General features: G+C 51.5%; 5 protein-coding genes across 5 annotated transcripts; 4 read left to right on the top strand and 1 right to left on the bottom strand.

Annotated features, from left to right (window-relative positions):
- Nucleotides 1-50: 50 nt before the first annotated feature.
- Nucleotides 51-2,999, top strand: P152DRAFT_457592 (disulfide isomeras-like protein). Its single transcript, XM_033679261.1, has 3 exons — nt 51-621; nt 675-2,211; nt 2,264-2,999. The coding sequence occupies exons 1-3, from the start codon at nt 410-412 to the stop codon at nt 2,612-2,614; spliced, it is 2,100 nt and encodes a 699-aa protein (XP_033534856.1). The 5' UTR covers nt 51-409; the 3' UTR covers nt 2,615-2,999.
- Nucleotides 3,000-5,858: 2,859 nt separating this feature from the next.
- P152DRAFT_310428 (uncharacterized protein) lies at nt 5,859-7,470 on the top strand. Its single transcript, XM_033675149.1, has 3 exons — nt 5,859-6,879; nt 6,938-7,148; nt 7,211-7,470. Exons 1-3 carry the CDS (start codon nt 6,125-6,127, stop codon nt 7,328-7,330), a joined length of 1,086 nt encoding a protein of 361 aa, XP_033534855.1. The 5' UTR covers nt 5,859-6,124; the 3' UTR covers nt 7,331-7,470.
- Nucleotides 7,471-11,346: 3,876 nt separating this feature from the next.
- P152DRAFT_310360 (uncharacterized protein) lies at nt 11,347-12,763 on the top strand. Its single transcript, XM_033675148.1, has 2 exons — nt 11,347-12,312; nt 12,372-12,763. Exons 1-2 carry the CDS (start codon nt 11,501-11,503, stop codon nt 12,598-12,600), a joined length of 1,041 nt encoding a protein of 346 aa, XP_033534854.1. The 5' UTR covers nt 11,347-11,500; the 3' UTR covers nt 12,601-12,763.
- Nucleotides 12,764-13,564: 801 nt separating this feature from the next.
- P152DRAFT_481340 (Bud-site selection protein) lies at nt 13,565-15,123 on the top strand. The gene is made up of 2 exons (XM_033681813.1): nt 13,565-13,881; nt 13,931-15,123. Exons 1-2 carry the CDS (start codon nt 13,651-13,653, stop codon nt 15,014-15,016), a joined length of 1,317 nt encoding a protein of 438 aa, XP_033534853.1. The 5' UTR covers nt 13,565-13,650; the 3' UTR covers nt 15,017-15,123.
- A 328-nt stretch (nt 15,124-15,451) lies between these two features.
- Nucleotides 15,452-17,823, bottom strand: P152DRAFT_448548 (uncharacterized protein; the record flags this gene model as incomplete). Its single annotated transcript, XM_033678064.1, has 3 exons — nt 15,452-15,479; nt 15,619-17,479; nt 17,766-17,823. The coding sequence occupies 3 exons, from the start codon at nt 17,821-17,823 to the stop codon at nt 15,452-15,454; spliced, it is 1,947 nt and encodes a 648-aa protein (XP_033534852.1).
- Nucleotides 17,824-18,007: the final 184 nt, after the last annotated feature.

Here is an 18,007-nt window from a genome sequence, read left to right as displayed (position 1 = left end):
CCTGCGGCATTGATCATATCCATACAATGGAGCTGCATCTGGACACGAGACCTCATTTATATTGTAATGCGCTCCTTCAACCCTTCGGTTCGGTACGTCTAAGAGCTTCGCCTTCAGATTTGAGTGTTGTCATCTTGCAGCATCACATACCTTATTGCTTATTGACTACCCTGAACCTCGTCTATCCTCGTAGGAAGGCGTGTCCCGGCCTTGCTCCGGTCAGCCTCCACGTCCTACAACTCTTTCAGGTTGCCAGCCTTGTTCTCGTCGACTGCCGGTACCGATGAAACAGATGACCGGACTCTGTTGATCATCAAACAGAAAAGGGCCAGAGACGGTGATTATTTGGGTCCTACGGCCTCGAAAGCATCCTCATCCCGGCCCCCTACAACTATCCTCCGAAACCACCATGAGGCCACTGTGGTTTTCAGCAGCGGCGCTGGCCCTGCTATCACCAGTTCTGGGTCTCGCAATGGAGGGTAAATCATTAGAGGAAAGAGATGCGAAAACTACAGACTCGGACGACGAGCCGCAACCCACGATTTTCAATGCTCAGGAAGTGCCTCCCCTGGAGGAGTTGACATTGGATTCGATCGATGAGCACCTTCAGAATGGTCACTGGTATTTCATTGGCTGTCACCAATATCATGTATCGTCGGAGCTAACACATGCAGGTTTGTCGAGTTCTTCTCACCCATTTGCCACCACTGCCAGGAACTGGCGCCAACATGGCAGACGCTATACGAGTTCTATTACACCGTCGATCCGTTGGCCGGAATCTCGAAAGGCAACGCCGAAGCGCTGAACACCTTCAACCGATACTACAAATTCAACTTTGCCCGGGTCAACTGCGTTACGAACGCTGATGCCTGCGCGGCGAAGGACGTGAATTCATACCCGACGATCCGCATGTACAAAGATGGCAAGCAGCTGAAGTCCGTGACGGGAGTTAACAGTCTCAAATTCTACTCCGACTGGATTGAAGAGACATTGGAAACCATCCGGCCTGGTTCGCGACAGAGAGAAGGACTGCAGCTGCCCGACGTTGGCGCAAGCACCACCCCTGACTTTAAACCGCCCACTCCTGGCAAAAAGCCCGAGTCAAAGCCCGTGCCAACCAATGAGTCCGGCAAACCGATCATTAGCCACCCGAAACCAGATGCGAATCCGAATGGCGAATCCAAAGTTCTCACCTCCGAGAGCTTCAAGACGCTGGTCACCGAAACCGGAGACTCCTGGTTTGTGAAGTTCTACTCTCCCGGGTGTCCTCATTGCATACATATGGCTCCAAACTGGGTAGAGATGGCCCGTGCCATGAAGGGAAAGCTTAACGTTGGCGAAGTCAATTGCGACATTGAGAGACAGCTTTGCAAGGACGCCAAGGTGAAGATGTTTCCCACCATCAGCTTCTTCCGTGGTGGAGAACGCGTCGAATATGACGGCATGCGCGGCGTTGGGGACTTCGTAGACTTCGCCGAGAAGGGTGCTGAGCTCAGCGACGGAATTGCCGATGTGGATCTCAAGGCGTTCGAGAAGATGGAGGAGAAGGAGCCGGTTCTTTTCATTTATTGCTACGACCATGCGACCACAACGGAAGACTTCGCGGTGCTGGAAAAATTAACTTTGGCTCTCATCGGCCACGGTAAACTGGTCAAAACGAAGGACAAGAAGATGTTCGAACGATTCAAGGTCTCGACTTGGCCACGACTCCTGGTCTCCCGCGATACCAAGTCGAACACCTACGCGCCCATCACTCCGAAAGAGATGCGCGATTTCCGCAAGATCCTCACCTGGATGAAGACGGTTTGGTTGCCGCTGGTGCCCGAGCTCACCGCGCAGAATTCCCATGAGATCATGGATGGCAAGCTCGTCGTTCTTGGCATCCTATCCCGGCAACGCACCGAGTTCGAAACGGCGATCCGCGAGATTAAGAACGCAGCTGGCGAGTGGATGGATAAGGAGCAGCATGCGTTCGACCTGGAGCAGCAGGAACTGCGGGATGCGAAGCAGTTGCGGATCGAGGAGGCGGAAGATCGCAATGATGAGAAGAGTCTGAAGACCGCGAAGCTCATCACCATCGACATGGATCAGGTTGACCGGAAGAAGGTGAGGTTTGCGTGGGTGGATGGCATCTTCTGGGAGCGATGGATCCGGACTACATACGGAATCGATGTCAATGGTGGTGAGAGTGTGATCATCAACGACCAAGCCGTTAGTTGTCAGGGCGCTTCATTCTACTCTCAATACTAACATGCTCACCCAGAACCGCCGATATTGGGACACCACCATCACCGGAAACCACATTATGCCCAGCCGCACCTCGATCCTCGAGACACTCCCGAAGGTCATCGCCAACCCTCCCAAGATCCCAGCGAAGTCCACCCACGGCTCCATCGGCCGTGTCGTGTTCGGCATCACCTCCTTCGCATCCAACCACTCCTTCATCAGCCTCGGCATCGTCGTCGGCGCGCTGCTGTTGGTCTATTTGACTAACAAGCACCGGGTTCGACGCCGGTCGCACGGGCACACCCCCGGCTTTTTCCACATGAGCGATCCGGAGAAAATGATGGGTGGGTTCATGGGGGGTGGAGCGGCGGCAGGGAAGGTCGATTAAGGTCGGCGTTTCATGGTGCTATGGTTGTATGTTATTGATAGTATTGTACAGAGCATTGAGGCAGTTCGCCGCTCGGTAGGCTCGACAGGCAGGGGGTTCGCGGTGGCGTTTGGTGGAGTCGTGTTGATTTGTTGCATCGTCAGGTGTTGGATCGGCTGCGGCCGCATGGACTGTATGAGTTTGATAGGTACCTTTGCAGATATCTTTGTGACAACATGGAGTCTTCCCGCTTCATCATCCCTTTTGAATGTGAGCTGAATACCTGTATAGCCAGTGACTCGAAGGATGATGGCTCGGAGATATCGGTCTCGTCTCCCGAATACACGATGCGTATGTCTTCGACATAGTGGTAGACTTGTTGTTTTGTTTTGTCCACGCTCCGTCGATGGCACTTAGGTTAGGGAGGAATCCCAGCAGGCCTGTTTCAGTGGCTGCGTCCGAACCTTGAAGTGTATAAGTTTTAAACTTACATTCCTAGTACATAAGTATGAGCATGATAGCCTAATTGGTACATCCCCTGAGAAGCCGGACCCCTTGGGGTTGATGATCCTCTACTTGACGTTGGGTTGGACAGGTCTGTTTTTTCTGCTTTTTTCGGAAGGTCTTTTACGTCCCCTAGGACCCTAGCAGAGCATTTCTCATTCTATGTATCTTTGAAATCATTTCATAGGCGTTTAGCAGCCTTACAAGCTACTCTGACTCTCCGCGCTTGAGGCGTCATTGGCACTGAAACAACAGTTTTATTGCCTGCCAAGGATCAAGATGTACCTAGTTATGCAGAATTCTGGGTCGTTTTCTGGCAAGGCGGTCATGGCAAGATTCCTTCAGTTTTAGTTCTACCGGAGCGCAAAACTTGAAACCCTGTCTGCAACGCTTTGGGCCAAAAAGCACTATTAGTACCACTGGTGGTAACCGGAAAGGCCATGCACGGCTTCAGACAAATGTTTCTAATACCAATCAAATCTCAATGTTAGTCTACAATTTCGTAAATTTGAGGTAAAGATAGCCATTTTTTGCAAAAGCTACTGGGGAAGTGTACTTCGTCCCTCACGGCCATGATGTTCAGAAATTCGACAGCCCTGAAATTTCAAAAGAATATATAATCGAGTGTGTCAGAGCTTGCTATTTAAAAAACCTTTAGAACACTACTACTTAGATAAGCCAACGGCCTTCGCTTGATTGTTACAGATGGACGAAATTGGTGACCCTGAAGCAAACCCCCTGGGCTCACAAATTCCTGGTTCCTTAACCTATTTAGCTTGACAGCCATTTGAGATAATATAGATTCTGCTCATATCATGCTCGGTCTAGTCAGGTATATTTATATGGTTCCCCATTTCCGTGGCTTGGGGTCTGTCGAAAGTGTAGCATCATCAAATTCATTCACCCCTTGACGGCCTAGAGCAGTCTTCAATTTTTATTCAAGCACAACATCAATAATGTATATCATAATTATAAGTCAAATCACCCATTTCTACACATCTCACCAACACTTTCCCGCAACATTTTCCCTCCGCAGGTCGCCATTTTGTACAACATGAACATACCACAATACGAAAAGCTGCGCTCTCAAGCAGATCCCCAAACACCGCAACCACCGATAACCAGAACGTGGCTCGACCCAAAGTCAGAACGAAAAAAATGAACAAGTACAAGAATACGATCAAAAAATGCGCCATCGCGACTCACTCTAGAGGATTAGAAAAACAGGCTTAGAGCCATAATACATGTATAATTAACTAGCTAGTTCTGCGGATACCACAAAATTGCCCGGTGTCCAATTTCGTCCTCCATTGCATGGTTGGTTCCATTAAAGTGTGCAAGGCTTTTCAAACGCTCAGTTAGATGATGCACGGAGCCATCTAAACAAACCGTGGGCTTCACTCAGGGGAGAGCGAGACATTAGGAGTCCTGAAGGCTCTAGAGACGGCATTGCAGACCAATTGGGATACCTTTTAGGCCAATTCAAAACCTTTCGCTGCCATCATCTTCATAGATGCCGTGCCTATCCTCGACGATATCATGGCAATGTAGTTGGGAAAACCATGTGCTCCACAACTCAACACGTTAAAGGCAGCCTAATATGCCAGATCCTCGTCTGTGCAGACCTGGCGTCCCTTGGCGCACTGTCGACCTCCGGTGGATCAAAGGGCATATAGGTGTTGAAGGGAACGAGGTTGCAGATATAATGGCAACGCGGGCGAACGACGAGTTTGCAATCTTTCAGCGACGCACTTCAAGGACCATCGGGATCCACCGGCGCCAATCTCAGGCAGAAAGACTGGAAAAGCGCATAAAAGAGATGGCTTCGTATATGGACTCCGATGTTTGGCAAAGCATCGACAAAGCTGAAATTTATTTCGCTGAGAAAGGCCCTACTATCAAGAAGAAGAAACCGCTCCATCGTAAGCAAGGGGCGTCACACAGAACATAGGAGAGAACATATCAAGACTAGGGTTGACCGTTGAAAACGGAGAGATATTCATGAGGCCTGATGCATATCTCGCATTGCCAGAGTTTGATTAGCATATTCTTTTCTTCGGAAAGACCAGCTATCTAGTTGGAAGAATTCGCATCAAGATCAACGAAAGGTGGAGGGACGTTGAAATTGGCTTTCTTTAGTGGAGTCAAGATGTGGGTCGTGTACCACGTCCACGCTCCTTGAGTCCTTGTTCTTTGTTTCGTGATCTGTTTCATTATACGTTCTGTTTACATATATGCGATTACCTTTGTACAAGTAGAAAATCAAACTTTGTTTCAACCGAGTGGTGGATATCTAGCGAGAAACCGTTCGACATGTTGACAACGGCCAGCCTCTTGTTGATAATCTTGACCACATCAAATGACATTCACATTGGCCTCGGGCTCCCGACCCCATGCAGGCCAAAGCTCCCCACAGGTCGACCGCTCCGGGGAATGCATTGTGTCAAAGGTGGCAAAGGGTAGCACCAATAGCAGTAATGGGCATCATGTACGGAGTATCTCCGAAGAAGGTTCACCATTCCAAACCCGCGATTGAGTATTCTAAAGTCCGTACTTGTTACGCTGAGCAATGACCTCAGTTGGAGGCATTTCATTCTTCAAGTCTTCGCTGCATTTACTGTCCAGCTTACTCCGCTAAGTTTGGCTTGCTTCTCTATCTCGGGATAGAAGAGGGGATTAACGCCCGAATTGCTGTGTGATTGGCGAGATGTTCTAGCGCCCCATCATTGGCTGGATGTTACTGGCGGACTCCAACCTTTCGGTGTAAATAACTTTGACTCTTGAAGGTGAACTTATCTTTTAAAAAGTTGCAATTAGGAGGAGACGAACGGCTGTAAGGCTTCGATACCGCCGATATACAGACCTATAACTTTTTCGCAGTCGTCCTATCACCTGTCGAGTGTTCGTTCGACCAAAAAGGCGGCGGACCAGATCCGGAGCTTCCACGCCTTGCACACTCCGCCATCACCCGCCTAATTTCGGCCTTCTACACCGCCGTGACTGTCCATTCCCGGCTGTGGACTAGGTATGGCTGGGGAACAACCCTTTTCGAACCGATTCGACGCTCTGAGGCCGGATCGAAACCCAGAGCAGAACATAAAATCGAAGACCCGGCGTCCTCGGCGGCGGCGTGCTGGCCCCACAACGTCGAAGGATGCCGCCCCTTCCTATTCCCCCTTCCCAACGACTCCTCTCTGTAACAGCAGGAGCTATTACACTCCCCCTTCAACTGGCCCTTCATTCCACACCGGAGAAAAGCTGTACTCGGAACTAGTCTTCTCGCCTCAGTCGCAATCGCACTATGATGGCTCATGGGCTGCTGGATCTGGAGGGTTTCACTTGCCGTTGCCTTTCGATGAGAGAAGCATTCCGCTCTGGAGTGAAGGACTGTACACCAGTGCAGACCTCGGACGAAAAAGGGACCTGTCCCAGGACCTGCCCCCTGGGACAGTTGCGCTGGCGGATGTAGAAAATCCGTTTTCTTCGATTCCCCACCCTGGATTTGGCGAACAATATGATGTTTGGGGGTTCGACCGAGCTCCTCTTACTGATCCTTCGTCAGACGTCGTTTTTCCGCCTATTCCTGCGCCAGGTCCGGAGAACTTGGATCCACGTCTTGGAGTGGTTTCACCGGCAATTCCTCTCGCCAGTAGTAACGTCGATGATGACACCGGTTGGACGACAGTAAAGAGCTCGAAACGAAGTCGACGGAACCCATGGATAGAAAACGGCTATGCGTGTGATACCTGCCCAAAGAAGTTCAACAGAGAGTGCGATCTTACGTATGCCTCCGTACTCTACTGTATCATGCTATCAAACATTAGCTAACTTCAGACGAAGAACACATAAGAAGCGACACTCCCCGAAAACAGAACGGGAGCACAAATGCCTGGAGCCCAATTGCAACAAGAGTTTCTACTATCCAAAAGACCTCGAGAAGCACATGCACTCTCACTATCCTGCCGGCCGGCCGCTATACCGCTGCGAGATTTGCTCCAAGGAATATTTACGGAAAGACAATCTCGGAAGACACCTAAAAGATGCGCATCAGGTAAGAGTATAGGTTGAGCTATGCTTCTCGGGAAATTTGAAATAGAACACATGATAGGGTAGGATATGGTGGTTATTCAATCAAGGAGACCAAGAAAGCGACTCTCAGGAGTACGGACAGTGGCAACGGCCATTGAGTTGAACGGTTGGCAGGCTCACACTGTCTGTGTTCATCTGTCTTGACGCCGTCGACCGCTCATTGTTTTGTTTATTGATGGAGGCTTTGATACACTTGCGTCTGCTTTTGAGACTGCTGGTAGCTATGTCATCCCTCTCAATGTTCTCCACCTGTATCGCTCGAGGGCTGAACTGCGATCTGACTGTTATGTTGTTGGCAATGTGGTCGTTCGGTGGCCCCGCGATTTTCTACAGTGGAGGCCGGAATCTCTGAAAACTCAACAAAGTTTCGGACGATGGGGACGAATAGATCTGATACCAGTTCCCCCTAGTTCGCGGTAGCGTTCAGTGGAGGAGAGTGGCTGGTGGGAGCTGGAACGTTGAACGACCAACTGCTGTTAACAGACTGGTAATTGGGGGAATGAAGGCGCACTGCTGAGATGCTAGCAAGTTATGGATCCCTAGATAACTCTCAATGTTGCTCTCGTGTGATTGTGATATCCACATCCAGGCCATGTACATATCCATGGTTGGTCGAGTGATACCCCATATCGTTAGTGGTTCGTCTCCCCTTATGGTTCGCGCATGATTGAAAAAGCCGCCCAGGGAAAGCGTCCAATCTCATATGTTCGAATCCGACCTTAGTCGTTTTATTTCCTTTTTTTCAGCCACCTGTGAGATGAGCACTTGATGCTAGCCAAAGTAAATATTACTACTAGTTAATTATGAGAGATTTCGAGGCTTACGAACGGACACCAATCGCCGTGCTTGAGAGAGAGGCGGACGTTCCCCCAATCGAACTCTACATCCAAGAGCGGGCCGCTCAAAGAGCAGCATCGACGAACTCCCATAAGGTGACTACCCAGATTAAAGGAGCCCTGGTGCAGGACTGGGATGCTGCCTCCGCTCCCCCGAGACGAACTCGAGGCCGACCCCGCCCGGTCCGGTCTAAACCTGAACCCGCAATATGTGCTCTCCGGACCCAGTATGAGAAACTTCTATTTTCCCGGCCCGAACCAGATAGGGGATACCAGGCACAACAGCGAACAGGTCCGCACAGGATGATCCAGGATGAGTATTGGGCGAAATGGAGGGAGAGATGGCAAGCCGAAGCGGCTAAACCAGGAAGGAGAGCAAGGACATGGAAGGATCCGTGGGAAACCCAGTGCCTTAACCGGTTCGATGGCCTTCAGAAACACGAGGCCTCGGCGCTTATGGCACTACGGACTGAGGTAGTTGGAGTTAAAGGATGGCTCGCGAAAATTGGTGTCCCTGGAATCCACCCCGCGTGTGAGTGCGGTGCCCCCCGGCAGTCTCTCTACCATCTCCTTGCGTTTTGCCCGCAGCGGACCGACCAGAGGATCGCGCTCCTCCAACGAGCTGGAACAACGGACTTTAAGAGGGTACTGCATGACGGGGACAATGTGCGCCACGCAGCAAGGTGGCTGATCGATCGGGGAGATCTAGAGCAATACCGGGTGGCCAAGGAAGTTGAGATGGAGGTAATAGAGGACTGGAAACCGTTCCAGCTCCTCCACGATGTGCCAGAATAAGCTCTCCGCGTAGGCGGAAACACCGACTCGTACAGAAAGATGAAAGCGTTTAAGATAGTCTACTAAAGGGAGGAGACGGGATTTTATGTACTCCCAGCCTCAGGGCTACAGGGAAACTTTTGCCCGCGGCAGATCAGATAGAATACCGTGCTCATAGACCCGAAAGGGATCCAGATAGTACGTTAAATTGATTCTTATTATTAATTATGAGAGATATAAGGGCAAAGATATATATAGGGTATGTGCAAAAGTCCATGAGTTCGAACTTGGCTAGGCTAGATTTTTCTTTTTCTTTCTTTTTTTTGCCATCTTTCCCAAAATCATTCGCTATGTGATAATTACGCCTCTGTGTCATTGTAATGACTAATTAGAAGGTATTACTGGATAAGATTATAACTTATTATAGTTAGGGTCGAGAGTCCTTCGGTGTTGCCTTCAAACACCCGGGCAGCAATGACTGGACTCAGAAAGGGGGTGCCATCATTTGGGGAGCTGCTGAGACATCCGATGTTACTACACTAAGGAAGAGAAAGCGTGACGTGGATGAAGTGGATGGGACGGGAGTGGTTGACGGTCAGGCCACCAAGAAACCAGAACTGGGATTGAAGGCACAGATGATGATGCTCAAGAATGAGCTTGAGAGTCTGAAGGAGGACTATGGGATCCTCCAATATGAGCACCAACGGCTTGCGGAACACGAGTCTCCGAGAAGCGCGAATGGACCTGAAAGACGAGCTTGTAGCATTGAAGAAGGATGAGAGTCTCCGAGAAAAAGCGCATATGGACCTGAAAGATGAGCTCGCAGCGTTGAAGGCAGACGTGGGTCTCCGAGAAGCGCGTATGAGCCTCAAACTTGAGGTGGCTCACCAGCAGATTGAGCGACTGACAATCTGCCAGCAGTCCCACTGACATCAAAGGACTATCTCAATAGAGACGGGCTACGTTTAGATTAGCCAATGCAAAAAGTTCGCTGACGGAAGATGAAATTGGTAGTCTTGACGCATAATTCCAGGGCATGGAAAACACTATCGTTTCTTTGCTCTCCAGCAACGCTAGTTAGTCTGATACAACTCTCCGTTCAGACAGGCTGGGGGAGGGCATCAACGGCGCAGTGCCATCGATTCTAACCACTTCGATCGTCTATGAGAGTAGGTAATATTGATCCTGGAAGCATATCTCCAGTGTTTCAAAATCTCACAGCGTTTCCTTATTATATCCCTTCCAGCCAAGCGGATCATTATATTTTCCATCTTTATGTTGGCAGGGGGCGTGTGTCAAGTGCGTCCATCTATTTCGTTCACCCCGGATGATTCTTTGCATTATCACGCATCCATGGCGTTAGGTTTCCGGTGACGTGGACGTCTTCAAGATGTGCTGGTTTCCGTTGTCGAACGAATCGGAAGTCGCAGCTTATAAGAGAGAGATTTGATAGGACGCTCAATAGCACGAGGTCAAAGTTGTCATAAGGAACGAGGCCGTATACAGCATGTTTATCGCCCTTGGGCTCAACCGGTTGACGCCCAATTCGTGATGCAGCAGGACCTTTGACAGCCGGGGAACTGCAGGCTGTTTCCGGAACCTGTAGGATTGGCTCTATCTCTCGCCGATGGCGGACTCGGTAAGGGAATGGATGAGACAATGGATAAATCACGGTCTGTTGGCCTTAGTATTTAAGGATGAGCCATCCCCAGCCATGATACGGTCCTCAGACTCGATTTGCAGTCCTTTCATTGTATCGTGTTGGACGCATGTCGTTGAACTTGGATGTTTCATGTTTCATTGTTTTGATTCCAGGAACGCACAGACTTCGCCCCCATAGGACCTAGCCCAAGCTGGAGTATTTAAGGAGCCACCAGGAACATCTCTGGCGTGAGGAACTGCAAATATATTCCGCAGCAAACATTTCAGCTTCATATACTATCTTAGATGCCTTTACTTTTGTCTCGAGCTCTTCGAAGTCTTCTCCGATGAGAATACAACAGGATGATGAGCCTTTCAGCAGTTGGGCTGCCTCGATATCGGACATGCTTGCCGATACCATTGTATATAGAATAGAGGGGCAGTACCACGCCATCACTGCACTTGAGCTCAAGGATCAGTTGATGTTGTTATCGCTTGTGGCGTCAAGATGGGCGCCAATTGCGCTCAACAGATGGACGGATCTCATTAAAGCGTCAATTCATAAGGGAAGCGCTGCCGCTGCTCGTTGTCTGAAATTCCGAGTCTGTACAGATTCCGTCGAGTCCCTCACCGAGTTCATCAAGTTCGCACTTTTCCGTAAGGTTCCCTCCAAAGCTTCAACAATGAGTTCTGACCCCAATTGCCCAATGGAGCTATGAGCTCCAAAGGGCGAAGGTCGGAACAGAGAAGTGTGAACACTTACGTACTCGAAGGAGTCAATCTCAGCGGCCTCCTCGGCGTCGATGCGTTGTCATGCCCAAATGCCTCGTTTTCACAACTACGGGAGTATCCAATTTCTCTATTTTGGTTTCGTTTGAAGAGTGATTTGATAGTTTAGGAGTTACACGTTTCTCCATTTGGCCTCTGCATTGATTTGGTCGTCGAGTCCTCAGACCAGCCTCATTTTAGGGACTCATATCCGCAACGGTTTTAATTCAGGCAGACACCGTCGCGCCGCCTTGTCTTGACCGTCAACGGACCCCATTTCCGGCGACCGAGCGCAATGTCTCGGTTAAACAGCTCCGAGAACAGTTTCGGTGTCCTCGACCCTGAAGCTTCCTGCGATTTCTCATCTTTCGACGAAGCGGTCTACGCAGCACTGGTCGGGGAGAATTTCGACACCAAGTTTCCGACCAACCCCTTCCAACAGCCCCCAAGAAGAGTCTACGATGGCATGTATAATGAGGTGTCGTCCGCAGGACCATCAACACAGACGGCAGATCAAGGGTATTCCGTGTATTCTGCGGATAATTCGCATTATGCAGGATCTCATAACAACGATGATATGGGGTTTAGTCCTGTCGGACGGCCTATGCAGCAGATCACCCATATGAGCATTGGATCGTTGAATACATGGGTTTCGGACGTCCCACAGTTTGGTGCTGAACATCGAAATCTGAAACACTTCTATCTACCAACGATCGAAGAGCAGCCGCACCATTCGAAGAAGCGAAAGACCAATCCCACTTCGAGATCGATACAGAATCTTAGAGCAATGGACATCGTCTGGGAGAACGACCCGAGCTTCGCCTCCGACGCTGAGGGACTGAAGGATCTCGACATTATATACAATAAGCCAGTCGGGATCAACGAGGCTCCAGATGGCACTTACGGCGATCCATCGGTTATCATGTCGCCAGCAATCCCTTATCCTATGGCTGAAACTGTTCCCGATTCCCCCAGCCGAATCGGCTCCGTCGATACCTCAGCACGCATCTCGCTGCCGACCGATTCTAGGCGTCGCATGCCGCGGGAGGCGGATGGGTATACCTGCGACGAGTGTGAGGAGCGATTCGACATTAATAGTGCGCTAACGTAGGTTATTGATTCCATGTGTAGACTTGTCGTACTTACTGACTAATTATTCCGACCAGAACCCACAAAAGAAGAAAGCATCTGCGGCATCAACAACGACGACATCATTGCCTTCATCCAGGCTGTGAAAGGGCTTTCCAATATCCGAAGGACTTGGAAAGACACAAGACCAGCCATATGGACCAGCCACCAAAGTTCCCATGTTTGGAACCAGGTTGTACCAAGGGCTATTCAAGGAAGGACAATTTGAAAAGGCATATCCGATATTTTCATAGCGGTGAAGGATGACGTTCCCGGTCTTTTAGAGTAGTGGTAGGGAGCCTCATCGCGGATAATGCGTGGGAAATGCACCCGACGCCCCAGAAAGAGCCACGAATGGGAGATTTGTCCGAAGCCTTTACAGCCATACGCTCCTGGAATTTTACCACAGTATAGGATATTGACTTGGTCCAACGGAGCAGGTCGTTCTTGATCCGAGCCATCTCAGACCGACCAGCACTTTCAGCGGACCGAATCTGACGGAGATACACACTCTACGAATAAACTGGGGATGGGGAGGAAGATGCTGTGCTGGCTAGTATACACAACTGGAGTCTCCTGCGTTATATGCGGTCATGCCACTGTTTTTAGGAGGAATGAACGGGCTGGAGCGATTAATTCAGGGGCTGATGCTCTCTATCAAGGCGGCTCAGGCTGATGTGGCAAAATCTCTTGGGGTTTCAAGGACTAGGGACGTCTGCGTGCATTGCCATGTGCAAATATTTCATAACCCGAATACAGAGCGTCTGGTCTTCAGCCCGTCGAAGACAGGATATATAGATAGGGGGCTGTTAGAAGATGTGATTATCGATGAATCGGATAAGTTCTCTGGTTATGGTTGGTAGAAGGGCGGGTGGCATTTCATAGACTTGTCATGGACTGGCTTATAATCATACAATCAATAATTCATATCGACACAAAAACAGTCACAACAAGAATTAACTAACTACATGTAGTGCGAAATGTAGAAGTTGATCTGAGAGACCTGAGTTCGGCTGAGGAAGATTTGTGCGTCGTTGCCTCACCAGGCATCAAATTTTGGCCTGACGCGCAGACCAGACCATCTCAGATGAACTCTCATCTGAGACTCAGCTGACATGTGGGCTCGAGTGGGACTTGGGCACAAGCCACACATCGGCTTTCAGTCATCGGGCAGAAAAACTTCCGTGCACCGCCACACTGGACCTTGTCACCTTGAGGGGTACAGTTTGTATCACGAGAAATTCCACACCCTATGAACATATTTCTTTCTTTGAATGGACTCTACTCGGTTACTGAGGTAGCACTGCCAGTGCCCAGATGATCATGCCCAAACGAAAACGAGAAAAGGAGACGTACGACACCCCCGAAGACAAAACGAGAGCCACGCTCAAAACCGGGATCGAATATGGCGAAAAGCTGGTTGGTAGAGCGCTAAAGCTCGCTCGCGGCCAGGAACAGCAGAAGTTGGTGAAGCGGCTTAGAAAAGCGAGAGATCAAAAAGATGAGAAGCTGTTGGCTCGAATAGAGGAGGAGCAGCAGACATCAAAGGTGGGAAATATCAGATCTTCTTGCGGTTCGGTAACTTACTCTCGGACAGGTCGTCGACATCCATGCGGCGGCAAAGCGACATGTTTTGAAGACAATCTCGAAGAGCAAACTCATCTCATCACTACCGGGCTGTGAAGAGATCTTGCAGGTGCCACCGTTCGAGATCAACCCTACCCAAGCGACCGTGCTTTCCCGACTGCTCAATTCGAACGCGGTTCAGGAGGCGACCAGGGGAATGCTGATAAAGCTAGGACGGGAGCTCGAGGTCGATCTCGGGGATATTATCCAGCCCAAGAAGAAGGCGAAGACGGATCAGAAAGAGTCAAAAAGGAAGAAGACAGCCGATTTGGCCAAGCCTGCAGATGGAGCAGAGATCGACAAAACGACGCGGTCTAATAGAAGACGGATTGGACCGGAGGATAGATCAGAATCGCTTGACTCCGATCTCGACGGCAGCGGCGATGATTCTCAAATGTCCATAGTAGAGTCAATCGAGGATGACGATGGGCTACACGAGAAGCACGGCAAGGACGTTGCGTCGACGAAATCTCGCGATCAAAGCCTCTCACGCTCCGTTTCACACTCCCGCTCCCGCCCCAACTCCGACTCTCGATCTCCCTCACAAACGCCCTCCCTCTCCCCCTCCAGCGCCCTCGCGCCCAAATCCTCCGCCTTCCTTTCCTCCCTGTCTATGCACGGCTACATGTCCGGCTCCTCTTCCCCGGAACCCTTCGAAGAGGCGCCGCCGAAGAAGAACCGGCCAGGCCAGCAGGCGCGGCGGGCGAAGTGGGAGAAGATGTACGGGGATAAGGCGCGGCATTTGGCGGAGCCGAAGGCGGGGGCGAAGGATGAGAGAGGTGCGGGGTGGGATGCGAGGAAGGGGGCAGTGGATAAGGATGAGAAGAGGAAGGGGTGGCAGGGGAAGGGGGATAGACGCGGCGATGGTGTGCGCGGAGGATTCCGACGGGAATTGAAATTCGAAGAGAGGCCGGGGATGGCGCCGGAGAAGCCCAAGGCCAAGCAGGAGAAGGAAGACGGGAAAGGCACGTTGCATCCGTCGTGGGTGGCAAAGAGGAAAGCGAAGCTAGCAGAGAAGAAGATAGAGTTTACTGGAAAGAGGATCACTTTTGGTTGAAAGCCGGTCCTGATGATACCCATGCTACCGTTATCCTAATTGTACATAATGTTCCGCGAGTCCCGGTGCCCATCGGAGACCCTAAACCGAGTGCAGAACTCCGTGATAATAGATACAGCGCCAAACCATGCATGTCGTGCTTATCATACCGTGCCTGAACCGACAGCGAACCACCCCAAAACCATAATAACCCATTCGGCCTGCATATGTGCAGGATGTCTGAAACTCCTCAGACCTGCGCCGCCTTCCGATTCTTCTTAATCAACGCCAGCAACTTCTTCTCCAGCGCTTCCGTCTCCTTCCGACTGGATGCCAACGCCGCCTCGATTTCGTCCAACTTCGCCATCGCCGCTGGTGGGCAGTTGCCCTCGCCTGACAGCCCGCTCACCTCCAGCGCCGTCTGCGCCGCGGACAGCGCCGTGCTCAGCGTGCCCATCAGGCCCGTCGCGACCTTGCTCGCCGCCTTGTAGGTGTCGGAGTCGAGCTTCGTCATACTGGAGCTGGAGGAGGGGACGATGAAGCCGTCGAGATAGGAGTCGACCTCGTCGACGGCATGATTATGTTTGCCGCCGTGTTTCTGGTCGTGGCGAACCTTTGCGGACGAGGAGGTAGAGGCGGTTTGTTCCTCGATGCTCTTCTGGAGGTTCTCGAGCTGGCCGGAGAGGTGCTTCTCGAGCTGGGCGAGGGTCGCTTTCACTTCGGCGCTCTTGGCTTTCGGGACCCATTTGTGTTGGACGCCGTTGAGAGAGCGCGCGGCTTTGTCGAGCTCGCGTTCGAGGGCGAGGTATTTGTTCTCTTCATCCTCGGTGAGGGAGGCGATGTGCACCCCTGTTTGAGTGATCATCTTGCGGGACCAGACCCGGCCGTCTTTACCGTTAGTGCGGACGACGCCGGATTTACCGGCTTCCCGAGGTGGAACGACCTCATTGAGTACCTCGAAGTCGGCTGCGGTGATGTCGCCTTTGGGGATGGAAATTCCAGTGCTCGTCTTGAAGAAAAGCATCTCTTTCGCTGGAATGCCAAGCTCCTCTTGCATCCGCTTGAACCGCTCTGGAAGTGAGAGCGCTCCGGATTTTGCACCGGTTTGCTCATTCTCCTCCGTCCGTCCCTTCGTAGCCCCTCTCTGCTTGGTACCCACTTTTCCTGCTTCTGCAGTCGAATCCTCAGGCCTCTGAGCAACCTCGCCTCCTTTGGAAGTGGACTGAGTCGGTGTTGCCTTGGTCAGGAGAGATGTCGGTTTCCTCGTCTTCTTCTTCCTCCCAATAATCGCCTCGTGCACCGGCTCGTCCGCAACCGTTTTCGCCACCATCGCCTCCTCCTCGATTTTCCTTGCCCGCTCTTTCTTCTCCTTCGCGAGCGCCGATTTCGTCTTTTTCGGCGCCACGGCACCGAGCTTCTCGCCGGGCGCGGGAGATGCGGTCCGAGAGAGCGATTGCGACGTCACCGAGGCGTTCTCCGATATCAGATCGCTGATGGGAGTGCCGGGAGGATTGGTGGACGTGAGACTGGGCTGACGAGACGGCAGCTTACCGACGACGGACGCCAAGGAAGAAGGAACGGCCGCCAGTCCTGCGGCTAGAGGTGGTGGTGTCTCTGCCTTCGGAGTTGGCAGAACTCGAATCGTCCGCGGCTGGATGACACGTTTGATGGGCGATTCCGTGGCTGCCGTACTCGCTGGAGTGGCTGGCCGCGAATTGGATGCAGACTTGGTTGCCCAGGATTTGGGAACTTCACCCGCGTGAGTAGACGCCGGTGAGTCGGCACCCGACCCGGTTTGGCCTTGGAAGTCGGGCATCGCGGGTTTTATCGCGGCAGAGATGTCAAGCTTTCCCAGGTGCTGTCGCTTCGACACATCCTGCTTGGACTCGGCCTTCCCGCCATCGGTGGTCCGCTTGCGTTCTGGAGTTGCTTCCGCTCCCAAGGAAGGCGATGCAGTTTTGCCCGCCTTTCCCTTTCGTGGGACACCTTCATTCTTTACTGGAGTAGCAGGAAGTACCTCGGCATCGGTAGAAACGTCCGTTTTAGAAGGCTTTGCGCTAGGTATGTTCTCCTTGCCCTTGTGTTTTGACAACACTTCTTTACTATGCCCTTTCTGAGCACCTTCCTTGGAAGGAGATTCATCAACTTGGCCTCGCTTCGCAACCGACACCAATCGCAAAGGCGTTCCGGGCCGACTCGGAGTCCCCGGCCGACTAATCGTCCCAATTCGTGAAGGAAGTACCGGGACGGCAGGCACAATGGAAGAGCTTGCGGGTCGAGAAGCGCCAACAACTGATCCAGATATCGATGCAGTGCGAGACCCGGCACGAGATGTGGCACGAGACGTTGCGTCCGCCTCGAATCCAGGAGGAATAGTGGGTGTGGCACGACGGCCAGGTTCAAGTGGAGGGAAGTCGGCGGAAAAGCTGTCGTGTGGGGTTTGACTTGGGAGTGACGGATCGACGTAGAATGGATCTGAGATGACTGCGATGTGGTCAGCGATGGCGGCTCCTAAGGTACTAAATCTACAATAAGCGACGTGTGGGATGGAAAAGGGTACGGTGCACGTCGGGTGGTATCCACGAGCTCGGGACTGGGTCTCGTCATCCTCTCAATTCAGGTCGGTCACAGCGCTCGCTCGTCGATCTTCGTCACAAAGAATACAGGAGTCTGAAAGAAAAGAAACACCAGAATCTATTTCTAGCGTTACTAATGGGCCCCCTTAGCTTAGGTTTTGCGTTTCAATTTCGAAGGGGGCCAAGTTACGTACATGAATGGACGAAGTTCGACGAGTGAGAGCGTGCGACGCGCGACCCGATCAAGAGCATAGCGATACATGCACCGCCCGTGAGCACTCAGCGGTTGCAGTCGACAGAAGCAGAAGGACGGAAACTGGGTGCGTGTGCATGACTGGAATCCATCCCTAGCAACCCGCGTGAATCGTCCGTTTTGAAAAAGAAAAGTGAGAAGTATTCCCGTGAACAAACGCCATAGGTTTTGCCCGTCGACAAT

Source organism: Eremomyces bilateralis, assembly GCF_010015585.1.
Source record: "Eremomyces bilateralis CBS 781.70 unplaced genomic scaffold P152scaffold_7, whole genome shotgun sequence".
In the NCBI taxonomy this organism is placed as follows: Eukaryota; Fungi; Ascomycota; class Dothideomycetes; order Eremomycetales; family Eremomycetaceae; genus Eremomyces; species Eremomyces bilateralis.
This window is presented reverse-complemented; position numbering and strand designations above follow the sequence as displayed.

Excerpts from the sequence above, each read along its gene's own strand:
- P152DRAFT_457592 (XM_033679261.1), top strand. The coding sequence starts at position 410 with ATGAGGCCACTGTGGTTTTCAGCAGCGGCGCTGGCCCTGCTATCACCA. Across the intron at positions 622-674 it reads CACCTTCAGAATGGTCACTG|GTTTGTCGAGTTCTTCTCAC; the intron begins GTATTTCATTGG and ends TAACACATGCAG. Across the intron at positions 2,212-2,263 it reads TGATCATCAACGACCAAGCC|AACCGCCGATATTGGGACAC; the intron begins GTTAGTTGTCAG and ends ATGCTCACCCAG.
- P152DRAFT_310428 (XM_033675149.1), top strand. The coding sequence starts at position 6,125 with ATGGCTGGGGAACAACCCTTTTCGAACCGATTCGACGCTCTGAGGCCG. Across the intron at positions 6,880-6,937 it reads AACAGAGAGTGCGATCTTAC|AACACATAAGAAGCGACACT; the intron begins GTATGCCTCCGT and ends CTTCAGACGAAG. Across the intron at positions 7,149-7,210 it reads ACCTAAAAGATGCGCATCAG|GATATGGTGGTTATTCAATC; the intron begins GTAAGAGTATAG and ends ATGATAGGGTAG.
- P152DRAFT_310360 (XM_033675148.1), top strand. The coding sequence starts at position 11,501 with ATGTCTCGGTTAAACAGCTCCGAGAACAGTTTCGGTGTCCTCGACCCT. Across the intron at positions 12,313-12,371 it reads GACATTAATAGTGCGCTAAC|AACCCACAAAAGAAGAAAGC; the intron begins GTAGGTTATTGA and ends TATTCCGACCAG.
- P152DRAFT_481340 (XM_033681813.1), top strand. The coding sequence starts at position 13,651 with ATGATCATGCCCAAACGAAAACGAGAAAAGGAGACGTACGACACCCCC. Across the intron at positions 13,882-13,930 it reads AGGAGCAGCAGACATCAAAG|GTCGTCGACATCCATGCGGC; the intron begins GTGGGAAATATC and ends ACTCTCGGACAG.